The sequence below is a fragment of the Sarcophilus harrisii genome, chromosome 4 (genome assembly GCF_902635505.1).
Source record: "Sarcophilus harrisii chromosome 4, mSarHar1.11, whole genome shotgun sequence".
Lineage (NCBI taxonomy): Eukaryota > Metazoa > Chordata > Mammalia > Dasyuromorphia > Dasyuridae > Sarcophilus > Sarcophilus harrisii.
The window spans coordinates 329,038,936-329,059,118 of record NC_045429.1 but is presented as its reverse complement, the minus strand read 5'-3'; the positions used below and the strand labels follow the sequence as shown (position 1 = coordinate 329,059,118).

The 20,183-nt window shown below is 50.3% G+C and overlaps 3 protein-coding genes across 7 annotated transcripts; 2 read left to right on the top strand and 1 right to left on the bottom strand.

Annotated features, from left to right (window-relative positions):
- Nucleotides 1–22: 22 nt before the first annotated feature.
- On the top strand, nt 23–3,571 carry ASB16 (ankyrin repeat and SOCS box containing 16). The gene is made up of 5 exons (XM_003768378.4): nt 23–423; nt 830–1,097; nt 1,521–2,007; nt 2,558–2,671; nt 3,148–3,571. Exons 1-5 carry the CDS (start codon nt 123–125, stop codon nt 3,331–3,333), a joined length of 1,356 nt encoding a protein of 451 aa, XP_003768426.1. The 5' UTR covers nt 23–122; the 3' UTR covers nt 3,334–3,571.
- Nucleotides 3,572–4,698: 1,127 nt separating this feature from the next.
- On the top strand, nt 4,699–8,744 carry TMUB2 (transmembrane and ubiquitin like domain containing 2). 3 transcript variants are annotated; one of them, XM_031966027.1, is made up of 3 exons: nt 4,699–5,479; nt 6,586–7,146; nt 7,319–8,744. In XM_031966027.1, the coding sequence occupies exons 1-3, from the start codon at nt 5,205–5,207 to the stop codon at nt 7,680–7,682; spliced, it is 1,200 nt and encodes a 399-aa protein (XP_031821887.1). In that variant the 5' UTR covers nt 4,699–5,204; the 3' UTR covers nt 7,683–8,744. The 3 variants fall into 3 exon arrangements, with proteins under 3 accessions (XP_031821887.1, XP_031821888.1, XP_003768427.1); XM_031966028.1 differs by having other exon boundaries at nt 5,412–5,528; XM_003768379.4 differs by lacking the exon at nt 4,699–5,479 and adding an exon at nt 5,535–5,885.
- A 90-nt stretch (nt 8,745–8,834) lies between these two features.
- On the bottom strand, nt 8,835–16,728 carry ATXN7L3 (ataxin 7 like 3). 3 transcript variants are annotated; one of them, XM_031966030.1, is made up of 14 exons: nt 16,590–16,728; nt 15,639–15,890; nt 15,081–15,191; nt 14,415–14,547; nt 13,850–14,021; nt 13,652–13,749; nt 13,487–13,509; nt 13,225–13,270; nt 13,037–13,068; nt 12,642–12,710; nt 12,332–12,375; nt 11,895–11,966; nt 11,644–11,777; nt 8,835–11,427 (listed from the first exon to the last, which is right to left on the bottom strand). In XM_031966030.1, exons 3-14 carry the CDS (start codon nt 15,129–15,131, stop codon nt 11,279–11,281), a joined length of 1,023 nt encoding a protein of 340 aa, XP_031821890.1. In that variant the 5' UTR covers nt 15,132–15,191; nt 15,639–15,890; nt 16,590–16,728; the 3' UTR covers nt 8,835–11,278. The 3 variants fall into 3 exon arrangements, with proteins under 3 accessions (XP_031821890.1, XP_031821889.1, XP_031821891.1); XM_031966029.1 differs by lacking the exon at nt 15,639–15,890; XM_031966031.1 differs by lacking the exon at nt 16,590–16,728 and having other exon boundaries at nt 15,715–16,002.
- Between the last annotated feature and the right edge of the window lie 3,455 nt (nt 16,729–20,183).

Genomic DNA, 20,183 nt, shown 5'->3' with positions numbered 1-20,183 from the left:
AACAGCTTTGGCAAGGGGGGGGGGGAGGGGGAGGAGGGGTGCATCTCAGAGCAGAGATGATAACGTAGTGTGAGCGCAGTATTGCCTGGCCACCCACTCTCATAAACTGGGCTCACTACAGCATGGCAAGGGAGACTTTCCCTTTCACTTCTTCTACTTTGCGCTCACTTCGCCTGCAGCAAGAATGGCTAGAATGGGAAGATCGGCGCCGGGCAGCTGCCTGGCAGCGCTATAACCGAAGGTGCCCCCCGAGCACCCGGACCCAACTTACCCGGACTCCCTGCTATTGCCGTGATCCAGCTGTCCATAATGCCCTGTTTGTGGGTGATCTACAAAGGATCCAGGCCCTATTCCAGGATGAAGCAACAGCCAACGTGATTGTGGAAACTGTCAGTGACCAGCTGGCATGGTCAGCTGAACTGGGTAAGGGACTTTAAGAAGGTACTTAAGTGGGTGGAAAGAAGAAAATGAAAAGAATGACACTGAGTGAGAATTTTAGATGCCGTCCCATACCCACTGGTAGCATTGACACTAAGATGGATTATATTCTCCATTGGGAGAAAAGTATTAAAGTTCTTAAGAAATATCTGTTCAGCTTATTTGTCTACACTTTTTTTTTTGGTAGAGGAACAACAAAACCTGTAACATCTTGACTAATATCCCGTGTTTCCTCCAGTATCTAGAGGATTTTCCTAGCCATCTTGGTAGATGTTCTGCCCTGTACACTTTATAGTCCTGTTCTCATACTCTTTTCTGCCCCTCCCAGTTTTGTCTTTTTTGCTCATCACCCTATTTAATAAAATATATCTCTTGCCTCCTCCTCCCCCAGGCCTCTGGGTGCTGACCCCAAGGACTAAGCAGACGACCCCATTACAAATTCTGGCAGCCCGAGGCTACACCAACTGTGTCCGCCACCTGATCCTCCAGGGTGCTGATCCGGATGCTCGAATCGGGGGGCAGACAGCCTTGCATAAGGCCTGTGCCCAAGCCCAGCCAGACTGTGTAAGGTTGCTGCTTGACTTTGGAGCCAATGCTAATGTGCTATCAGAAGAAGGCATGGCCCCCCTTCACCTCTGTACTACCCCTGAGTCTTTACGGTAGGTTCCTTTGGGGGCCGAGATGTCACTTGGCATAAAATAGTTGGATAGTTATTCATAGTCTTATGGGTTTGTTTGTTTTTTTAATTTCAATTCCCTACTAGATTAAAAGACTCCATGTGGGCAGGGACCATGTCTTTATCTTTGTATACATATCCCAGTGCCTTGCAGAATAAAAGGCAAGAGATACCCATAGATAATTATAGGATGGGGCGGGAATGCTGGCTAAGGAGAATTAGGGAAACTTTCTGAAATAGGGATGTCTAAAGCAGACTTGGAGGCTAAGGGAATCCCTGCATGAAAGGATGCTGATGAGCTTCTATGTCTACCATACTTTGTAATTCTAAGACTAGTTAGATGAGTCCAAGGGACTTAGCACCTCGGGTAGGGAGATGATCCTGGTTTTCACCATCATATCCTCAGATGTGCTCAATTACTGCTAGAAATGGGAGCATCTGTGAACTTGGCCTCAAGAGAAAGTAAGGTCACACCACTGCATGTGGCTGCTGGTCGGGGCTTGGAAGAACATGTAGCCTTGTACCTGCAGCATGGGGCTGATGTGGCCTTACGTACAGGCCAAGGTGAGACTGCCCTCAACTCGGCCTGTGCTGGGGCCGAAGGGCCAGGACGACAGCACGAGGGGGTGGTCCAGCGGCTCCTGGAGGCGGGGGCAGATCCCCAGGCAGCCGGCCGGAAGCGTCACACACCACTGCACAATGCCTGCGTCAATGGTTGCGGGCGGCTGGCAGAACTATTGCTGCATCATGGGGCAAAGGCTGATGCTCCCAATGGGGCTGGACACACACCCATGGACTGTGTTCTACAAGCAGCTGAGGATGTCCCTGACTGGAAGCCTGAGGTCCTCATCTCTGCCCTGCTGGACTATGGAGCTCAGCCTATCCGGCCAGAGGTGATTGAAAACAAAGGGACAAGGAAGTTAAGGGGACAAGGGGTCAAAGGCCTGGACTGGGAGTCCAGGTGATAGGGGTAGAGTGTAAGGGTGTGGCTAGATTTTGACCTTTAGGGGCAGATACTGTCTAGAAGAAAACTAGTCAAGGGGAGGACAAAAGAAAAGAGTAGTGTTCTAGACATTCTTCTGCCTTGGCCCTGATGATGGCTTCTTAGCTTTTAGGCTTTTCCTAACTCCTAGTTACGTATTACAAGCCTAATTTAGGGTGGAAATAAAGGGTTAGATATTGAATTGTCCAGTGGATAAGGAATAGGGAAAGTAGCTAGAAGCTAGAAAGTTGGGGAATATGCTTTAGTGGAAAAGTAAACAAGCATGGAAAAGGGAAGGGGAAAGACCTAATCATAACCTACATCCTCCCCACCTAGTCCTTAAAATAAGGTAGGAATAGGCTTCAGGAGATGTGACCTTACTCACCTGGGTCTGGGGTAAGGGGAAGATGGGCACTACTCCCTTCTAATGTTCTGTCCTTTCCCTTGCCCTCCTCCCACAGATGTTGAAGCTGTGTGCTTCATCTCCACAAGCCCTGGAAGTACTGCTCAATGCCTACCCTTGTGTCCCACCTAGTGAAAACTGGATTGAGGCTGTATCCCCAGAGCTGTGGCAGGTATGTCATAACAGTATGTCTGTCCTGTGAGAAGAGATGGAGACCTCACCTCCAAAGACAGCCCATCCACCCCAACTCCTAAGAGAGGAGACATAGGTCTCTGGACAGTGCTGACCATCATTGAGTAAAGGCAGGGAGAAGAGCTAGCAAGTGGTATTAACCACATTAAGGCTTACTTATAGGAAGGAAATGTGGAGGTGTATTGGAAAAGGAGAACCTGGTCAGAAAAAAATAAAAAGTGTGAAGAATTGCCTATAAGAAGTATCCTAGACACTCGTCCTACGCCTAAACAAACCTCCTGTCTGTCCCTCTCCTGTACCAGTGTTCTCTTTTGTATCTGTTGTTCAGATACATTTCGTCGGGAGCCTCTGGGAATGGGAGTGAGCAGTGCCCATCTCTTCCTCTAACCTAGACTGTCCCCAACTAGAACTGTGAGACAAGAATGCTTTGTGAATGAACTTTCTCTCCTGGCTTAGGAGCATGAAGCTTTCTACAACTCAGCCTTCCAAATGGCAAACCAGCCACGTCGGCTCCAGCACCTGGCGAGACATGCCCTCCGGAACTACCTCAGGAATCGATGTCGACTCGCTGTATCCCAACTTCCATTGCCCCCTGCCCTGAAGGACTACATGCTCCTTCGGATTGAGGGGAGTATTCAGTGACCTTAAGTTGGGGAAAGTGATCCATATCTGGGTCCTTTTTATGGCTGTACTACCTTTCTCCCTTAGAGGAAGAGGTCTTAGAGAGCAGTGGTTCTCAGCCTTTTTAAGTTCATGGGACTACTCAAATAGGACACCATGGAAAATCTCTCTTTCACCCCTTACTGAAAAAAAAGCCACAATTAAAGGGAAAGATGCTCAACAGATTTTATTAAAGGTGAGCAGATAACATGACAAACAAGTATGCATGTTGTGATAGCAAGAATCCCTCCTTCCAGAATGCCTGGAGGATCCTAAAAATTGAACATTTGTCAAGACAGAACCAGGACTGGTATGCCAGTGAGAAGTGAGAGGTGGAAATCTCAGGGCTTGATTCTTAAATCACAAGGCATTACTTTGGGTTAGTCGCTTGGAGTATTCCCTGCCCCCTGAAACCTTGTGGGTACAGGCAGTTGAGAAACAAATGCCTTTGCTGCTTCTTGGCCTCTTACAGTTCCCCTGGGTCCCAGTCAAAGCATGTGGCTTCCAGTAGCAGGCTAGGCTGCTATCCCATTCTGGACCAGTACAAGAGATGCTTTAGCCTGGGACCCGGGTCTCTTTGGAGAGATTAGGATTCAGAAACCCCTCAAAGAGAGTGGATGAATTGATGGGAGTCACTGCCCATTTTCTCCTCTTCCCCTTCTGGGCCAGAGCCCCAAAGTGCCCTCTAGCTTTCTTTGATGAGGTTAGGGTACCAAATGATGCAGTTAGTGTCAGTGGAAAGAGTTGTGGGAACCCCTCTTTGATCAACACAGGTCCAACGTGAAAATTCACAAACCCAAAAAGTTTGGATGGCAAAAAGGAAGTTGTATAGGCACTGAGAAGCCAGCTTTTCCTAGGAAGACTGACTTCGGAGTGGCAAAGTCCTGGCAGAGAGAGAAAGGTCCTAGCAGAGAAATCCTGGCAGAGAGATAACAAAAGGTTTATCATTGAGAAGAAAATGTCTCTCCACAGTGGGCAAGGGTCCTGATAGGTAGCTGTGCCAAAGGGAGAGAGGTCCCTTGGCATGGCATGATTCCTACTTCAGGTCTCTGCAAAGAAATGAGCCCCAGACTGCTCTTTCAAGGGAAACCAGAAGCTGTAGATGGAAGGAAATTACATCAATGTTGGCACCGCACCTAAGCCTAGATTTTCAACTGAATAAGAGCACTTAAATTGGAGCTAAGTAGGAGTGGTCCTGGACTCATCTTCAGCTCAATAGAGGTTGCAGCTCCTCAACAGAAATGTCAGGTCCAGATCTCCAGCTAAATGAGACCACTCAGGTTCCAGCTGAGAGTGGTCCTGGGCCCATCTAAGTGAAGCCACTTAACTGCCCCGCAGAGTGGGTTCCTGTCAGGAGAGTTTCAGGGCTCCTCCCAAAGTCGAGGACGGTGTCAGGATTCCCGCTTCTTCGGCTCTGCTCGTTCCCTAGCTCTCGGAGGCGACTCGGTGAGTGCCGGCCAGCAGCGCTCACCGAGGCTTGGGCTGGCGCGGGTGCGTCCCCAGGGACCATGCGCCAACGGGCCCCGTGCAGGGGGCGGTGGGCTTTGAGGGAAGGGGGATGACGGCAGGAAACGGAACAGGCCGCGGCCGCAACATCCACGCCCCCGGGGAGATTCGCGTCTCAGTCAGTGTTGGGACCGACTTGGGCCTCAGTTTCCCCCCTGGTAAAAGGAAGGGATGCTGTTCTTTAGTCGGGTCCTGACAGCGCTCCTTCCTTTGAGTCCGAGGCCAGCTGAGGGCTCTGGGCAGGCCGCTTCCCCCTCTCAGGGCCACGCGAGGATTAGAAAACGGAAGCGGGGCGGAAGAGCCCCCGAACCAGCCAGCCTCCGCCGGCTCCTGCCGGCTCTCAGCCCATGAACCTTCGTCGCCGCCCAGTCTCTCGCTGCCGGTCACGCCCCCTGAAGCGTGCCGCCCCCTGCCGTCCGCAACTTCCCCGGAAGTCGGGTTTTCAAATGGACCTTGTTATAGCGTCTCCCGTCCGCGGCAACGGCAGCGGGAAGAGGGAGGAGGTGGGACTTCCCGTCTCGTGTACAAGTAGCTTCCGGCGCGAGCCGGAAGACCCGGTCCTGAAAGGAATCAGGGGCTGCCGGTGGGCCCCCCCCCCGCCCCACCTCCCCCGGACGGGCAGGTGAGATCCGGGACTGTCCCGGCGCATCTAGGACGCCTGGACAAGTTAGGTGAGGGCCTTTGGGGAGCCGCCATCCGGCTGGCCTCCCTACCCCGATGCCGGGCGGTCCCGTACCCTAATTCAGTCGGTACCCTTCGTTTCCCAGGACCCCCCGCGGCCACCCCTCGGCCCCTCCCTCCGGTCCTGGCCCCGCCCCAGTTCGCGGGAGGGGCGGTGGGGCGTGACCTCTGACCCCGCCCCGGGAGCATCCTCTGGGTTGGGAGGCAAACGCCGGGTCTGTCTTGGGGCCTGGAAGCGGGCCCCTCCCCTGCCTAACCCAATTCCCGCGGGAGCGAGCCAGGGGACTGACTCGGGGCAGAGCCTTTGAGGGGGCAGAGGGTCGTGTTGGAGCCTGTGGAGAATCGAGGTGGGCGAGGGAGCCTGAGTCCTCCCCAGCTAACGGGCCGCCTCGCGCCCCGCCGGGGATGCCTGCCCGTGGGGAGCTGAGCCGGAGCCTGCCGCACGGCAGAGGGGCCGGGCGCTAGGGGTCCTCGGGAGAGCCGAGCTCCGGAGGCCCCTTGGGCCGGGTTTTCGAACGCCGAACGGGTTGGGGGGATGCCCTCGGGCTACGGCCGGTGTGGGGGCGTCGGCCGCAGGGCGTCTGGTCCGCCCTCGCACTTGTGGGCTGAGACCGTGACAACTTCCCTATATCTGAAGCGCCTTGGGAGACGGTGTACCCGTTCCTTGGGGGCAAAGGGAAAAGGGAAGGCCAAGTCTGAGAAACTTCAGGTGGCAACTTCTGTGCTCCTAAAAGGACTCGCGCCGCAGAGTCTGCCTAATCTCAAAGCCTGGCGCGGCCCGAGCCTGTTTCCTACCTCCGGTTAACCGTGTTCTTTAGCGAGAGACCCTGAGATTCGGAGTTAGTGCAGACCCAAGAAGGGAGTGTATTTCCTGGGGTTGGGGTACACCCTGGAGGACAGGTTTATTCTTGGCCGTAGGGGATTCTCCCCTCCTTAAGTATACCAGAAACCAGTTTCCTTTGAGTGGGGACAGCTAAGGCAAAAGCAGGAGACCACAGTTGCCTTCTCCTGGCCCCAGCTAATACTCTCCTCCTTGTGCCCCTGCAGCTCAGACCCAGTGAGAATTCCAGCCATGGAACCACCTGATACCACCCTCATTGAAGGCGTGGGCAATGAGGTGACAGTGGTGGTGGGTGTGGTGGTGCTGGTGCTGGCCCTCGTACTGGCCTGGCTCTCCACCTACGTGGCAGATGCTGGCAGTAGTCAGCTCCTGGGCACCATTGTGGCGGCTGGTGACACCTCTGTGCTCCGTCTTGGTCATGTGGAACACCTGGTCGGAGGGCCGGGCACCTCGGAACCAGCTGAGCCCGCCCATCTGGAAGAGGGTACTGAGGAGAAAGCTGAGGAGGAAGGGGGGGGGGGCTCAGCAGGTGAGCCTGGTGCTGGGGGCGGGGTTGAGCCAGGCCTCGACCACCTGCTTGACATACAGGGGCTACCTACTCGGGCTGCTAGTGGTGAGGGCAGCAGACCAGAAGCTTCCCTGAGGTCTGAGGGTAGCACCCACCTTCTCCCTAACACTGACCTCATCAACGTTCGGCTCAAATTTCTCAATGACACAGAGGAGCTGGCTGTGGCCAGGCCTGAGGACACCGTGGGCACCCTGAAGAGGTAAGCAAGGGAAGGTGGGTTCCTGGCCCTTAGGTAGGAAGGCTGGGGCAGACCAGCACCCCTGAGAGGTCTCTGGGAATGTGCAATTAAGCTACTTTCCCTAAATTTGCCTGCTTTTTTTTGGTCTCCCAACTCTGTTCATCATTCTGATTTTTGTCTCCTGTTTTCATAGCAAATACTTTCCTGGGCAGGAGAGTCAGATGAAACTGATTTACCAAGGCCGCTTGCTGCAGGATCCAGCTCGAACCCTGCGCTCCCTAAACATCACTGACAACTGTGTAATCCATTGTCATCGCTCACCCCCAGGGCCAGCAACCTCTGGCCCCTCCACACTGCCCACCTCTCCCACCACAGAGCCGCCGGGGCTCAGCGTCAATGTGGGCAGCCTCATGGTGCCTGTATTTGTGGTGCTGCTGGGTGTAGTCTGGTACTTCCGTATCAACTATCGACAGTTCTTCACAGCACCTGCCACTGTTTCTTTGGTAGGAGTCACTGTCTTCTTCAGCTTCCTCGTTTTTGGGATGTATGGACGATAAAGACACCGTGGGGGCGGGAAGAATATCAGTCTTCCTTCCCCTTCCTGTTTCCCTGCCCAGAGTTGGGTGCCAAGGAACTCAGGGCCAGTGGTGGTTAGTTAAAGGGATGTGGGCCCTCCATGGGAGGTAGGCACATGGCCTCTTCCATGCCCTCAACTCTACCCCCAAGCAGGGTGACCATGCCCCTTCCCCTGCCCATTAACAACTCTCAGGTAGAAATGAGGACTCTTTTCCCCCTTCCCCCAGATACACATTCCCTGATTGCCAGTGTGATTGCCCTCCCCTTGGGTGGGCTCTGTGCTGATGGTCTCACTTGGCAGAGATACAGGCTCTTAGGTGACCTTAGAATATAGAGGGGGGCCCCTTGCCAGCTACCCCCATCTCATTTGTGTGCCACCAACTCTTCACACACTGGAGCCTCTAGCCTGTCCAGCTTCCTGCATGGCAGCTCTCTATATTGGGCAGCCAGCTAGGGGAGCACAGCAGTATCCACAGCATGCTTCTGCCAGGGGCAAATAAGGCCCCTCTACTTAGTCATCAGCCAAATTAAGCCTCTTGTTTCTATGGACAAGTCAATGGTTACTTTATAAGATGACCAAATCTAGTCTGTTTCAAGAAAAGAGGGTGAAAAGGGGGTGGGCAGAGCCAAGGTATCTCCCTGAACCAGGTCGTCTTCTCAATCCCTTGGCCCCTGAGTAGTGATAGTAGGATGGTTCTCATGTTCTGGAATTTCCAAGGTTCTCCCCTTTTCTAGAGCACTTTGCTTGCCTTTTTTTTTTTTTTTTTTTTAAACAAAACCCTTTACAGTTGAGACAGAACTCTGGGAGTCAGAAGTGAGACCCTAGGATCAAGAAGTACAGGAATAGGGATAGGGATAGGACTGCTACTGCCTCAAATCCAAGGCCAGGACACCATGAAGAAATGTCTGCACTATCATGCCCTCTATGATTAAAAAAAACTTTGCCCTTGTGGCATGGAGACTTATGCCCCTGTGGCTCCTGACTTGATGGCCACTGCCTGTGATTGAATAAAGTTTTACTTTTGTGGCCAGTCCTGGTCACTCGAAGTTGCCTCTAAGCTTTCATTTGGTTAACAAGCAGGTCAATCTCCATCTCTTCCCCCAAAGTGACTGTGGAAGATGAACAAGCATAATTAACAACAGGAAAATGCAATTTATTTACACCAGCAGCCATGGGGGACGGGGAGTACACAGCGTTTACAAAGTTAGCTACCTGTACAAGATGGATTACATATGCAAAAATAAAATTTCAAAACCACAGGACAGCAACACCCCCTTCCCTCCCAATGGCCCCAGCATGCATTAATGCCAGGCAGGTGGCCCCTGGGCATGCAGGAAGAGGAGTGATGCATGGAAGGAGAAAAGCCACCGGCCACAAACAAAAAAAAAAAAAAGACAGAACCCCCACACACATACTTAAGACACATGATAGGCTACAGGGTGGACAATACATCTACCTGGGAACTGGGGGATGGATGGGAAGCAAAATCCACATAGCCTGTTTACTAGAGAAAGGGGAGAGAGAAGCCTGGAAAACTCCTAACCCAACAATTAAAGGGCAATAAGCCCTCTTTCCCCAAAGGGAAAAAATTGTTCCCTAAAGATCCCAGCTGGGTCAGGCTCATCTCATATAGCCCAGTAGAGAGTGGGGCTGTGCCCTGAGGTGAACTGAAGAAAGTTGGGCAAAGTCAACATTGGGAAATCTCCCAAATTGTTTCTTAGCAGTCCTCCTCAAACGAGAAGGGAAACATAGGAACCACCTGGGCCTCCGCATAGCAAAGGGAGCATTACTGGACCCTGGATACTACAGCCATCTCTAGGGAGAATGAAGGTTCCATGTCTTCACCCCCACCCCCAGCAAACACAAGTTTGTCCTTTCCCCTCCAATACCAACCTGCTTCCAAGACATGATTTGGAAGGGTTAAGGGGTACTGGGTTCCCTCCTATAGAAAGGGATATGGAAAATAAAAGCAGGGATTGCCCTGGGCCCAGCCTCTACTCTAGCTCACACTCTGGTTTGGCTTTATTTCTTCCTTTAAAAAACAAAACAAAATTCTTGGCTTAAAAACCAATCAGTAAGCAGGCCCAGCCAAGAAGTTGGAAATGGTGGCTAAGAATGGGGCAGGGGATGGTCCTCAACCTGCTATTTATGCTAGCTATCCAGGACACACCCACATTTATTAATCCAATGGTGGTTTCTAGTAGGCCAAATCAGTGATGGATTCCCACATGCTGGGAAGAAAAGAAAACTGTGCCCATATTGTCCATTTCAAGACTAGTATTCTTCCCACCAGCTTTCAAAATTGATATGAATCCCAAACCTCCCCACCCCCCCATCCCCGACTGTTTAGTCTGGTTGGTAAGGTAGAAAGAGGGGAGTACTTTCATCCCAACTTTGTAGGATGTAATGGGCAACATCTGGTCTAACACCACATCTCTTTTTCCTCTGGTAAAAACCTATGGGCTTTCCTGGTAAAACCTCTTCCCACCCACTATAAGATCAGGATTCTTCTTAGAATGTCAGACTACAAATCCAGAATAAATAACTTGAGGGGGGAAAAGCTAAGGAGAAAGGGCAAGAGATGAACTAAAGCACATAGGAGTGAAAGAGGGCAGCAAGCAGCAAATAAGGACCTGGGGAGTCCTATCAGGACAAAAGGATAAGCAGGAGGAACTTGGGGCCACCCTGAGGGTGAAGCTGGGCCCTTTCCCAGGGCAGGGGATGAGGTAAGAAAACATTTCAAATAAAGCAGCACCGTTCCCACTTACTTTGGGGCCCTGTCCCCTAAGGGTTCTGGGATTTGAGGAAAGAGGAAAAGGAAAGTTCTGATAATAAGCAGCTCTCCCTTCATCCCCTCTCCTTTCCCATTCCCTGAAGCCAAAGGTTTCTGGCAGCTCCTCCTGGCTCTCCAAAAAGGGCACCTCCCAGCTGGGGATACTGAGAAGACACTCAGCCCTAAGATACTGAGAAGAAAGGTGGATAGGGAGGATCAGCCTGAACTGCCCCAAGACAGGAATACTCTGTGCCCACCCACCCAATCCAGGAAGAGGGGTCACTGGACAGGACTCTGAAAACGGGCAGCAGAGTAGCGCTCGGCCACAAGCACCAGACCCATTCACATTGCAGAAGGCAGACTGGGGCCTCTCTGGGGCTCAGTTCCCAATGCACAACCCCCTGGATATCCACAATGCGTCTTCCGAGGGATTTCAATCCCTGGAGTGAAAGGCAGGCAGTGTATGCATCCTAACATGGTATCCAAGTCTGGCCCCCTCTCCTTTCAATCCCAGCTGGACATCCAGGAAATCACAGAATAAATAGAAAAACACTCCCCTGAAAAACTTGTTCAAGGCAGAGCATGTCCAGGTCTGAGTCCTGCACGCCTGAGGGTCGTGCACAGTCAATAGGGTTCTGCCATTATGCTGTGGTTCAAACCAGGGTCAAGGCTGGTGTGACCTCTCCCCCCATACTTCACAACCCCCAAATCCCTGGCTTTTGCTGAAGGCTGCCACCCGTCAACCAGAATTGGGGACAAGGGAGGATTGGCCCAGACAAGGCAACACCCTTGAGCCTCTATGGTCAGTTGATGTCATCATAGATACTTGGCGTTGGGGGTGCAGGGGGCTTTGGCTTCTTCTTCTTGTTGGAGCTGAGGCCTGGAGCTGCCCCCACCAGACTCAGGTGGGGTTTCTTTTTCTTGGTCTTCCTTGATTCAGAGTTATTAGTGCCTGAGGAGGAAAGCACAGAGAATGAATCTGGGGAAGGCTACTTGAAACTGCCCCGTTATTTTATCCATATGGCAAACAGTTCTATCCTTCTCCCTGGTTGGGACACCAACACTTGACCCTTTAGTTTTATTTTTTGACAGTGCGCTGGGCACATGAAATGAAGAATTCTTTACTGCCTCCCCACCAGTTTCTCCCACTCCCCAACCCGGTTCTCACTCGTCTTGGAAGAAGCAGAGTCAGAGGGTGAGAGATCAGAGGAGCCATCCCACTGTAGCCGGCTCATCAGGGCCTGGCTCTCAGCCACATCAAAGCTGTCGTTCTCTACAGAGCCCTCTGCTTCGGGCAAAGGGCTGGAGGTGAGAGATATTAGGGACACTGGTCATCATCCAAGGTCACTCACCATCCACCCTAACCCCAATGCTCACCATCCACCCTAACTCCAATGTCCCTGTAGAGTTAATGCTTACGCTGAGGGGCCCAGGAAATAGACACGCACAGTCCGTCTCTGCTCATCTGTGTGCTGAGGGCAGCGAAGGGACCTGTGAGAGAAAAGTCCATGACAGCTCAATCATGACCAGCAAACCCACATACTTATATTCTTTGGGTCCCCTGAATATGTCCTCTTCTCCCTCAATAAAGGAGGAGAATTTGTTTAGAAATTTCTGGTCCTTATATTGTGCCATAAAGTATGAATAGTAAGGTTTTACCTACAATGGCAGAGCTATCTATTGTATCTCTGGTATCCCACAGCAAAGGAGAAGGACTTATTCCTGTGGATATTTGAAACCTACCACCCATCTCATAGGTTAGGAGACAGATACCATAACTTAGCCTGGCCTTCTTTGGAGAACAGATGAGGAAATGATCCACACTTCCCATAAATTACCCCTTCCCCCTTGCTTACCTTGTGCACATCTTCTTTGTGTGTTCGGAGATCACCCCACATTGCTGTAAGAGGAACACAAAGCTAAGGTGAGGACAAAAAGACAAATACACACCATTTTAAATATTTCCTCCTCCCTAAATTCTAAATCCAAATCTTAAAATGACACAACCCCAACTCCAACTCCAACTTTCAAATCAGAACAGATGAGGCTGCTAGACAGAAAGAACCACTGGGAGGGCCATCCCGCCACTATGTTGACCTCTTCCACAATTTTTCTCTCACTTCACACCTTCCCAGACCCAGATACCTCCCCTTCCTAGGGTCTCACTGTGGTAAGCAGGGTTCGAAGCTCCTCAGGACCTAGGGTTTCATAGTTGATCCCAGTAGAATTACTGTACTGTGAAAAGATTAGAGAAAGTTAGTCATAAGGAAGACGGGGAGAACTGCTGAGGCACTAGTGAGCATAGACATCTCTCAAGTTACAAGGCTTTATAATCACAGTTTTTCAAGTGAATCCTTTCAGCTGCACTTGAGAGGAAACCAGATAGGATGACCCCAAACCACTCACTGCTTCTGGCTATTAGACCATCAGACAATCTGCCTTAAAACAATAAATAACACATTCCCAACTTGGCTCAAGTGAATCCACATGGAGAAAAATTCACTCCACCCAAGGATGAAAAAATGCAGAGCAACTATCAGAAAGTGGATGAACCTACTTACCTTAAAAGGATCTGAATTGCTGCTAAGTTCCCCTGAAGGAAAAAAAAAAAAAAGAGGAGGGAGTTGATGTAGAGGTACAGGTGGATAGGCCTGTAAATAACCAGAGAGGATGTGCGGGTGACAGGTCACTGACTACTTCTCCCCAGAGTTACAGCCTGAAGCTCTCCCAGTTCCCTACAGCCACTTACCATTTTTGTGTTTTAATGACTTGGACCTTCGAGGGGAGTTGGGGTTCTGGAAAGACAGAAAAGGGTTAATGTATAGTGGAACAAAACAGCAGGAAAGGCAAACCCCCCAATTCCCTTCCTCTCTAGGCCCTACTTTGCTACCACTGCCAGGTCAACTACAATACTGGTAGCTTAAACACCAAAGGTTCCTTGAGGATGCAGAGGGAAGCATATCTACTCTGGGTACACCCCATTCCAATTCTTCTGTCTGTGCATTTCTCACCTTGTCTGATTTTCTCTTCTTTGCTGTGAGGAGAAAAAGATGATGACTGCGATTACTTCAAGTTTCCAAATCTAAAGCCCCACAAGGAAAAGTCTACATTATCCCCACTACAAAAAGTATGAACTACCTCCCATCCCAAGATTTCCACAGGCATATTGACACTACCTTTCTTCTCTGAGCCATAGAACCAATCGTTGTCATTGATATCATCATTGTCTTCCTGGTCACTCTCAGACTTGTTCATGTTGTTGCTACTGGCGATCCTGCCCAGAGGAGATGAGAGGTGGTTATGGGGATACCTTTATGCCCCTCCCTTCCACCCAAGAGCTGCCCTAAGGCCCGCCCCTTCTCTGGCCCACTGACCTACGGTTGGCAATGCGACTGCTATTCCGGCCCATGCCCAGACACTTCTCCAGGTGGGGAGCAAAGCGGGAAGCAGCAATGCTGCGGCTGCAGTTGGGGCAAACACATTCCTTGTTCTTCCACTGATTGTACACTTGCCCAAAAATATCCACTCCAGGCTGGTCTACAATCTCTGGGGAGGTGAGTGTTACAGAGATCAGAGTAAGGAGGATCCTTTAGACACTTTCAGTAATCAGTCACAAGTTCACATACAACCCCCCATAAGCTATGACATACATCACAGGAAGGGATAGATACATGGAAGTGGGAGAGAAAGGAAGGATCTGCTCTTCCTATTAAGGAAGGTAGGCAACTCATAGTGTTGATAGCACAGACAGAAAACTGTGGCTGAACCATGACAAAGAATAAACACATCCCCACACTGTTTACCTGCCTCCTTCCTCCACCCTAAATCCTCAAGTCAGCAAAGCCACAAAGCAGGGAAAATGACTTTCCCCAAAGGTATGGAATCAGAAAATATACTTCTAAGATAGAATTTCATAATGTTCCACCATCCAAGTCTCACCAAAGTCCTTCATGCTGTCAGGGTCTGTGTCATCCAAAAAGAAGTAGCCACACTTGACAGCTCGGTGCACCTCAAAGCAGAGTCCCAAACAAGCATCTTCCACCAAGTCTGTATAAATCTCATGAGCGATGGCCTGAGTCCCACAAAAGAAAGAGTGATTACAGAGGCCCTTGTCACTTGAGCCTTCTTCCTTAATGTCTCCCACAACTGCTTCATATCTAAGCATAAGAGGCCCATTCCCCATCTTGAATTCCCATTCTTTTCTTAGTTCTCAAGGCTTTTAGTTAAGGCTTTCCCCAAAGAAGTTGTTATCCCATCCCAAATTCCTGGAGCCTAAGGTAGAGAGTTGAAAGGGATTTCAGAGATTCTAGTCTATCCCCCCAGATCATTTAATTCAACTTCCTTTCCCCCCCCCCCAAAACAACAACAACAACAACAACAACAGCAGCAGCAGCTTAGTTTATAGAAAATTGATGTGACCTGCCCAAGGTCACCCAGATGGAAAATGGCAAACTAAGGATTTGAACTCAAGCCTTTTTGGACTCCAAATCCTTTGGTGACTTTTCCCCAGCACCACCATGCCGAACTGTTTCTCTTTGCTGTTGCTATCAAATATAAATGCCCAGAGAACAAAGATGACAGAGAAACAGGTGGGAGAGTCCTCACCTCTAGCTTGCTGTTATCCAGGCCAGACAAAGACATTTCCTCCATTTTCATTTGCAAACTCTCTTGGAGAAGACGTTCTGACTGCTCATAGCACAGCAGGCGGCAACACAGCTGTACACATTGAGGAGTGGGGGAGGAAGGGCAGCTTAAGTCCAGAGCACCTCCACTAGGTCTTGCCTCCCACTTCCAAGAGCCCTCTCTCCCCAAAATTTATTGATCTTTGGGTCTTCCACCTTGTTTAAAAATGTTCTTCCAGAGGCCTTAAGCAATTTCAACTCTACCTAAATCTGTTGGGGAGAGATGAGTGGGGGTTGGGGGGCAGAAAATGATAGATTTCTAAATGTAACGCTTCCCACCCATCTCATCCCCAGTGACCTCGGCTTTAGCATGGTGGCCACAGAAACCTGGAGCCTCACTCCTTCAGATAACTCCCCAGTCCTAGACTTTCACTGAATCCTCACAGAAATTTAGAGAAGAAAGTATTTTAGGGATTGCTTCCTCCAACCATTTCACTTTACAAATTAAGAAATCGAAGCCCAGAATGGTTAAACAACTCACCCAAAGTCACAGTAACTGGCAGGACCCTGGGTCTCTCCTCATGAAAGAAAACCAAAACCAAAGGAAGGGAGCTAACCTTATAAAAAGGCTAAATTAGAGGAGCCCCAACAGTCCGGATTTCTGCAGCACAGTCCAGAGCAATGGATTTTGAATCAGGGAACCAGGGTTCCAATCTTGGGGCTCCACCGCTTCATACTCGTGACCTTGGGCAAATGACTTAACCTACTGACCTTCGGGTCTCCCTTTCCTGATCTGTAAAGCGAGCAGGGTGGAATGCTGTTCTTAAATTCTTTCCAGCTCTAGGTCTAACACTCAGCATTCAGGCTTGGGAGTCCCCGGCCCTCGTCCCCGATCCGAGCAATCGCACGGCCGAAAACAATCTCGCTCACCGGTTCCCCTTTCCCTCCTCCCGAGTGTCAGGGAGCCCCCCGGCCTTGTGGCGGGGATTTTTTTTAAAAGGCAGAACAGGGAACTTGGGGGACTAGTTTCTCGAAGCCTCCCCGATGCTGCATTGATACTGCATCACACAGCCTGGGGGATGGGGGGAGGGAGGAGCCCAGGACACACCGGCCCCATCACTACCCAGTTCTGGGAAGAAACTAGCCCCAGCCCGCCCCCCACTTCCCAGGCCAGGGCAGCCCCGCAGGAAGGGGTGCTGCGGGGTGACTATTGTCTTTGCCCCTCAAGGGAACCTGGTATTTCCTCTCAAACAAAGAGCAGCCCCTTGCTCGCCCCCGGGGGCCAACCCCACCCCAGGGCAAGCGCGGGGGGGGGGGGGGGGGGGGGTGAGGGCACGCCACACCCGGCACCGAGAAACACCCACTGCTTCCGGGACTTGGGGGAGGGGCGGGGAAGAGAACGCGGGCCCGGCGGCGGGTCATAGGGCGCGAGGGTCAAGGGTCAGGGGGCGGAGGCACGGGACCCCAGGCCCCTCCCCTCCCCCTCACTCACCCCGCCCGGGGGGCTGTGCCGGGGCCCCGGGGCCTCTCAGGGCCGCGTCCTCCGGCGGCGGCGACGGCGGCGGCTGCTGCTGCTGCTGCTGCTACTCCTCCGGGCACCCATGTCCATCCGTCCGTCCGCCCTCGCCTCGCCTCCCGGAGCCGGGGGTCGAGCCGCCCCTCCCCCCGCCGCCGCCGCCTCAGCGGGCGGCCATGGCCCCTTCCTTCCCCTCCCTCCTGGCCTCGCTGCCTCGTCACCGCCTCCTGCTCACCTCACCCCGCCCCTCCCCCTCCAACCTCCCCCCCGCCCCGGGACGATCCAGCCCGCCTCTCCCGGGCGGGGGGCACGGCGCGAGGAGCCCAGAGCGCGCGCGCGAGGCAAGCCGGGCGCGCGCGCCACCCCGCCCCGCGCTCGGCCTCCCCGCAGCGGCCTCGACCCTTGGGCCCCTCCCCTTCTCCCGCTGTCCCCTCCCTCACTTCCTGTCCGCCGCTCTCCCTTCCGCGCGCGCAGCGGCTGCTCGAGCTAGCGGGGTCCCAGCGCGTGCATCTGCCCCGCGGGCCGCCGCTCAGCAGCATTGGCTATTGGGGGCGGGAATGGGGCGGGAGAGGCGGAGGGAGCGCCGCGGAGAGGAGGGGCGCCACGCCGCGGCCGAACGTCCCGACGGCCGCACTTCCCCGGAGAGCGTGGGGAGGAGGGGTGGGGCCTCGATTGTCCTCTCCCCGCCAATGAAAAGCACCCCTCCTAACCCCTCGGCCAATGGGGGGCCCCGCGGGGGGACCCGCATTGGGCGGAAGCAGCATTTAAAGCGGCGGTGCGTGGCGCGCGGAGAGGTGGATACTTTGTTGCAATCCCTGCTGGCTGAGTGGGCTGGGAGCTGGTGGCGTTGAACTCGGGCGCCCGCTCCCCACCTTCGCTACCCCTCTCCACCCCGCCCTGGGGACGCCTCCGGAGCCGCACTCCCCGCCCTTTTCCCGGGGAAGCTCCGCCTTCTACGTTGCTGGCGGTACGTTCTGGGGAATGTGGCCTAATGACTGCTGCTGGCGTCGCTGGTTGCAACTGTCCGCGGGCGCCTAGGAGAGTCCCAAGACTCCCTGCTGTAAGCTTGGGCGCTACCCCCTGAAGTACCCCCTTCCTCCACCCACAACGTGCCTTCCAGCCAGCCCCGCCCTCTGTGCCAGGAATACCATCTCTTCCTAATGAATTTCTTCTATTTGTGTCGCCTAACCGAACTCCTGTGCTAGTTCTCTAAAGGTCAAACCATTTTTAGTGTTCTTATTTTAAAAAATATTCAATGGTTATTATTTTAACCATAATTCAATTTCCACATGCAAACGAATATTCTCTTATTGGTCGTTTCTAAAAATGTACTCTGCCTCCTGATTCAAATACCACTCCCAAGAAGTGGGTAGCACGTTTCATCATAGGTGCTACTGGAATCCCGACCGGTCATTGCATTGTTCATAGCTATCAAGTATTTGGAAGTTCTTTGTCTTTAAATTTATTTATTTATTTCAATGAAAGACCTTTTTTTTTTTCCTGGTATGGCAGAAACTAGGCTAAGATCAACATCTCACATCCTATATACCAAGATAAGGTAGAAATAGGTTCATGATTTAGACATAAAGGATGAGGAAATTAGAAAAAGGGAGCAGTTTATGGGTCAGATCTTTAAAAGACTTTGCACAAACAAAACCAACGAAGCCACGATTAGAAAGGAAGCAGAAAGATGGGAAACAATTTTTTTTTTAAATAACCAATGTTTCTGATATAGAGAAAAATGAGTCAAATTCATAAGAATGTAAATCATTCCCCATTGATAAATGGCTAAAGAATATAAATAAACAATTTTCAGATTAAGAAATTAAAGCCATCTATAATCATATGAAAAAATGTTGTGAATGGCAATTGATTAGAGAAATGAAAATTAAAACTACTGGGAGGTACCACCTCACACCTCTCACATTGGCTAAACCAGGAAAAAATGATAAATGCTGGAGGGATGTGGGAAAACTGGAACACTTAATCCATTGTTGGTGGAGTAGTGAATAGGATGCAGCCATTTTGGAGATTTGGAGCTATGCCCAAAGGGCTGTAAAACTGCATACTTTTTGATCCAACAGTCTCACTACTGGGTCTGTATTCCCCCAAAAAAAACATAAAGGAGGGGAAAGGACTCACATATGCAAAAATGTTTTTATAGTGGTAAGGAATTAAAATTGAATGGGAAATGAGCCCATCAATTAGAGAATGGATGAATAAGTTATGGTATGTGAATGTAATTGAATATTATTGTTCTATAAGAAATGATGAGCAGGCTGATTTCAGAAAAGCCTGCAAAGACTTGTGTGATCTGAGGCTGAGTGAAGTAAGCAGAGCCAGGAGAACAGTTATAGCAAGATTGTATGATGATCACCTTACCTCTTAGCAATACAGTGATTCAAGACAATTCCAATAGACTTGGGATAGAAAATACCAAATCTGGCCTCAGACACTTAATACTTCCTAGCTGTATGACTCTAGGTAAATGACTTAACTCCAATTGCCTCAGCAAAAAAAAAAAAAGAAAAGAAAAGAAAAGAAAGAAAGAAAAGAAAAGAAAATACCATTCACATCCAGAGAAAGATCTATGGAAACTTTTTTTTTGTTTGTATTTTTCTTTCTTGTGAATTTTCCCCTTTTGTTCTGCTTTTTCTTTCACAACATGACTCATATGGAAATATGTAAAAAAATAAACTTACATATATAACCTATATGAGAATGATTGCTAGGGTGAGGAGGGAGGAAGAAGGAGGAAAAAAATTTGAAATTCAAAATGATATAAAAATGCATGTTGAATCATCCACAACTACTGGAAGGACTTATGATGAAAAATCCTATCCATACCCAGAAAAGAAACTCGTGATGTCTGAATACAGATTGAAAAATTCTCTCTCTCTCTCTCTGTATGTGTCTCTCTCTGTCTCTCCTTTTAACTTAAATTTTTAAAAAGGTTTTTATTTTCATAAGGTGGGTGATCTGTGTTTTCTTTCACAACTTTACTTTTACAGAAATATTTTACATAATTTCACATGTGGTTTGGAAATGGGGAGGAAAAGAAAGATCTATTTTTTCTTTCCTACTAAAAAGAAAAAAGAAAAACAAACCCTTTCAACATATATGTAACAAAACATTCTCATACTGGCTGTGTTAAAAAATAAGTTTCAATCTGCATCTCAAATATCACAACTTTCTCAGGAAATGGGTAGCATATTTCACGTTCGTTCCTTTGGAAATATGACTGGTGATTTCATTGATCAGAATTCTTAAATCTTCCAAAGTCTCATGATGTTGTTAATTATATAAATTGTTCTTCTGGTTTTGCTCATTTCACTCTGCCATCAGTTCCCATAAGTTTTTCTATGAGTTTCTCTGATAAATCAGAGCAATAAAATTCCATTATATTCATACACCATAATTTGTTCAGCCATTTTTTTCAACTGAAGGTCACTCCCATAGTTTTTAGTTCTTTTCAGCTACCAAAATAAACAAAAACAAACAAAACCCCAAATTCACTGCTATAAATGTATTTGCATATGGGTCCTTTTTCTTTGATCTTTTTGTGATATA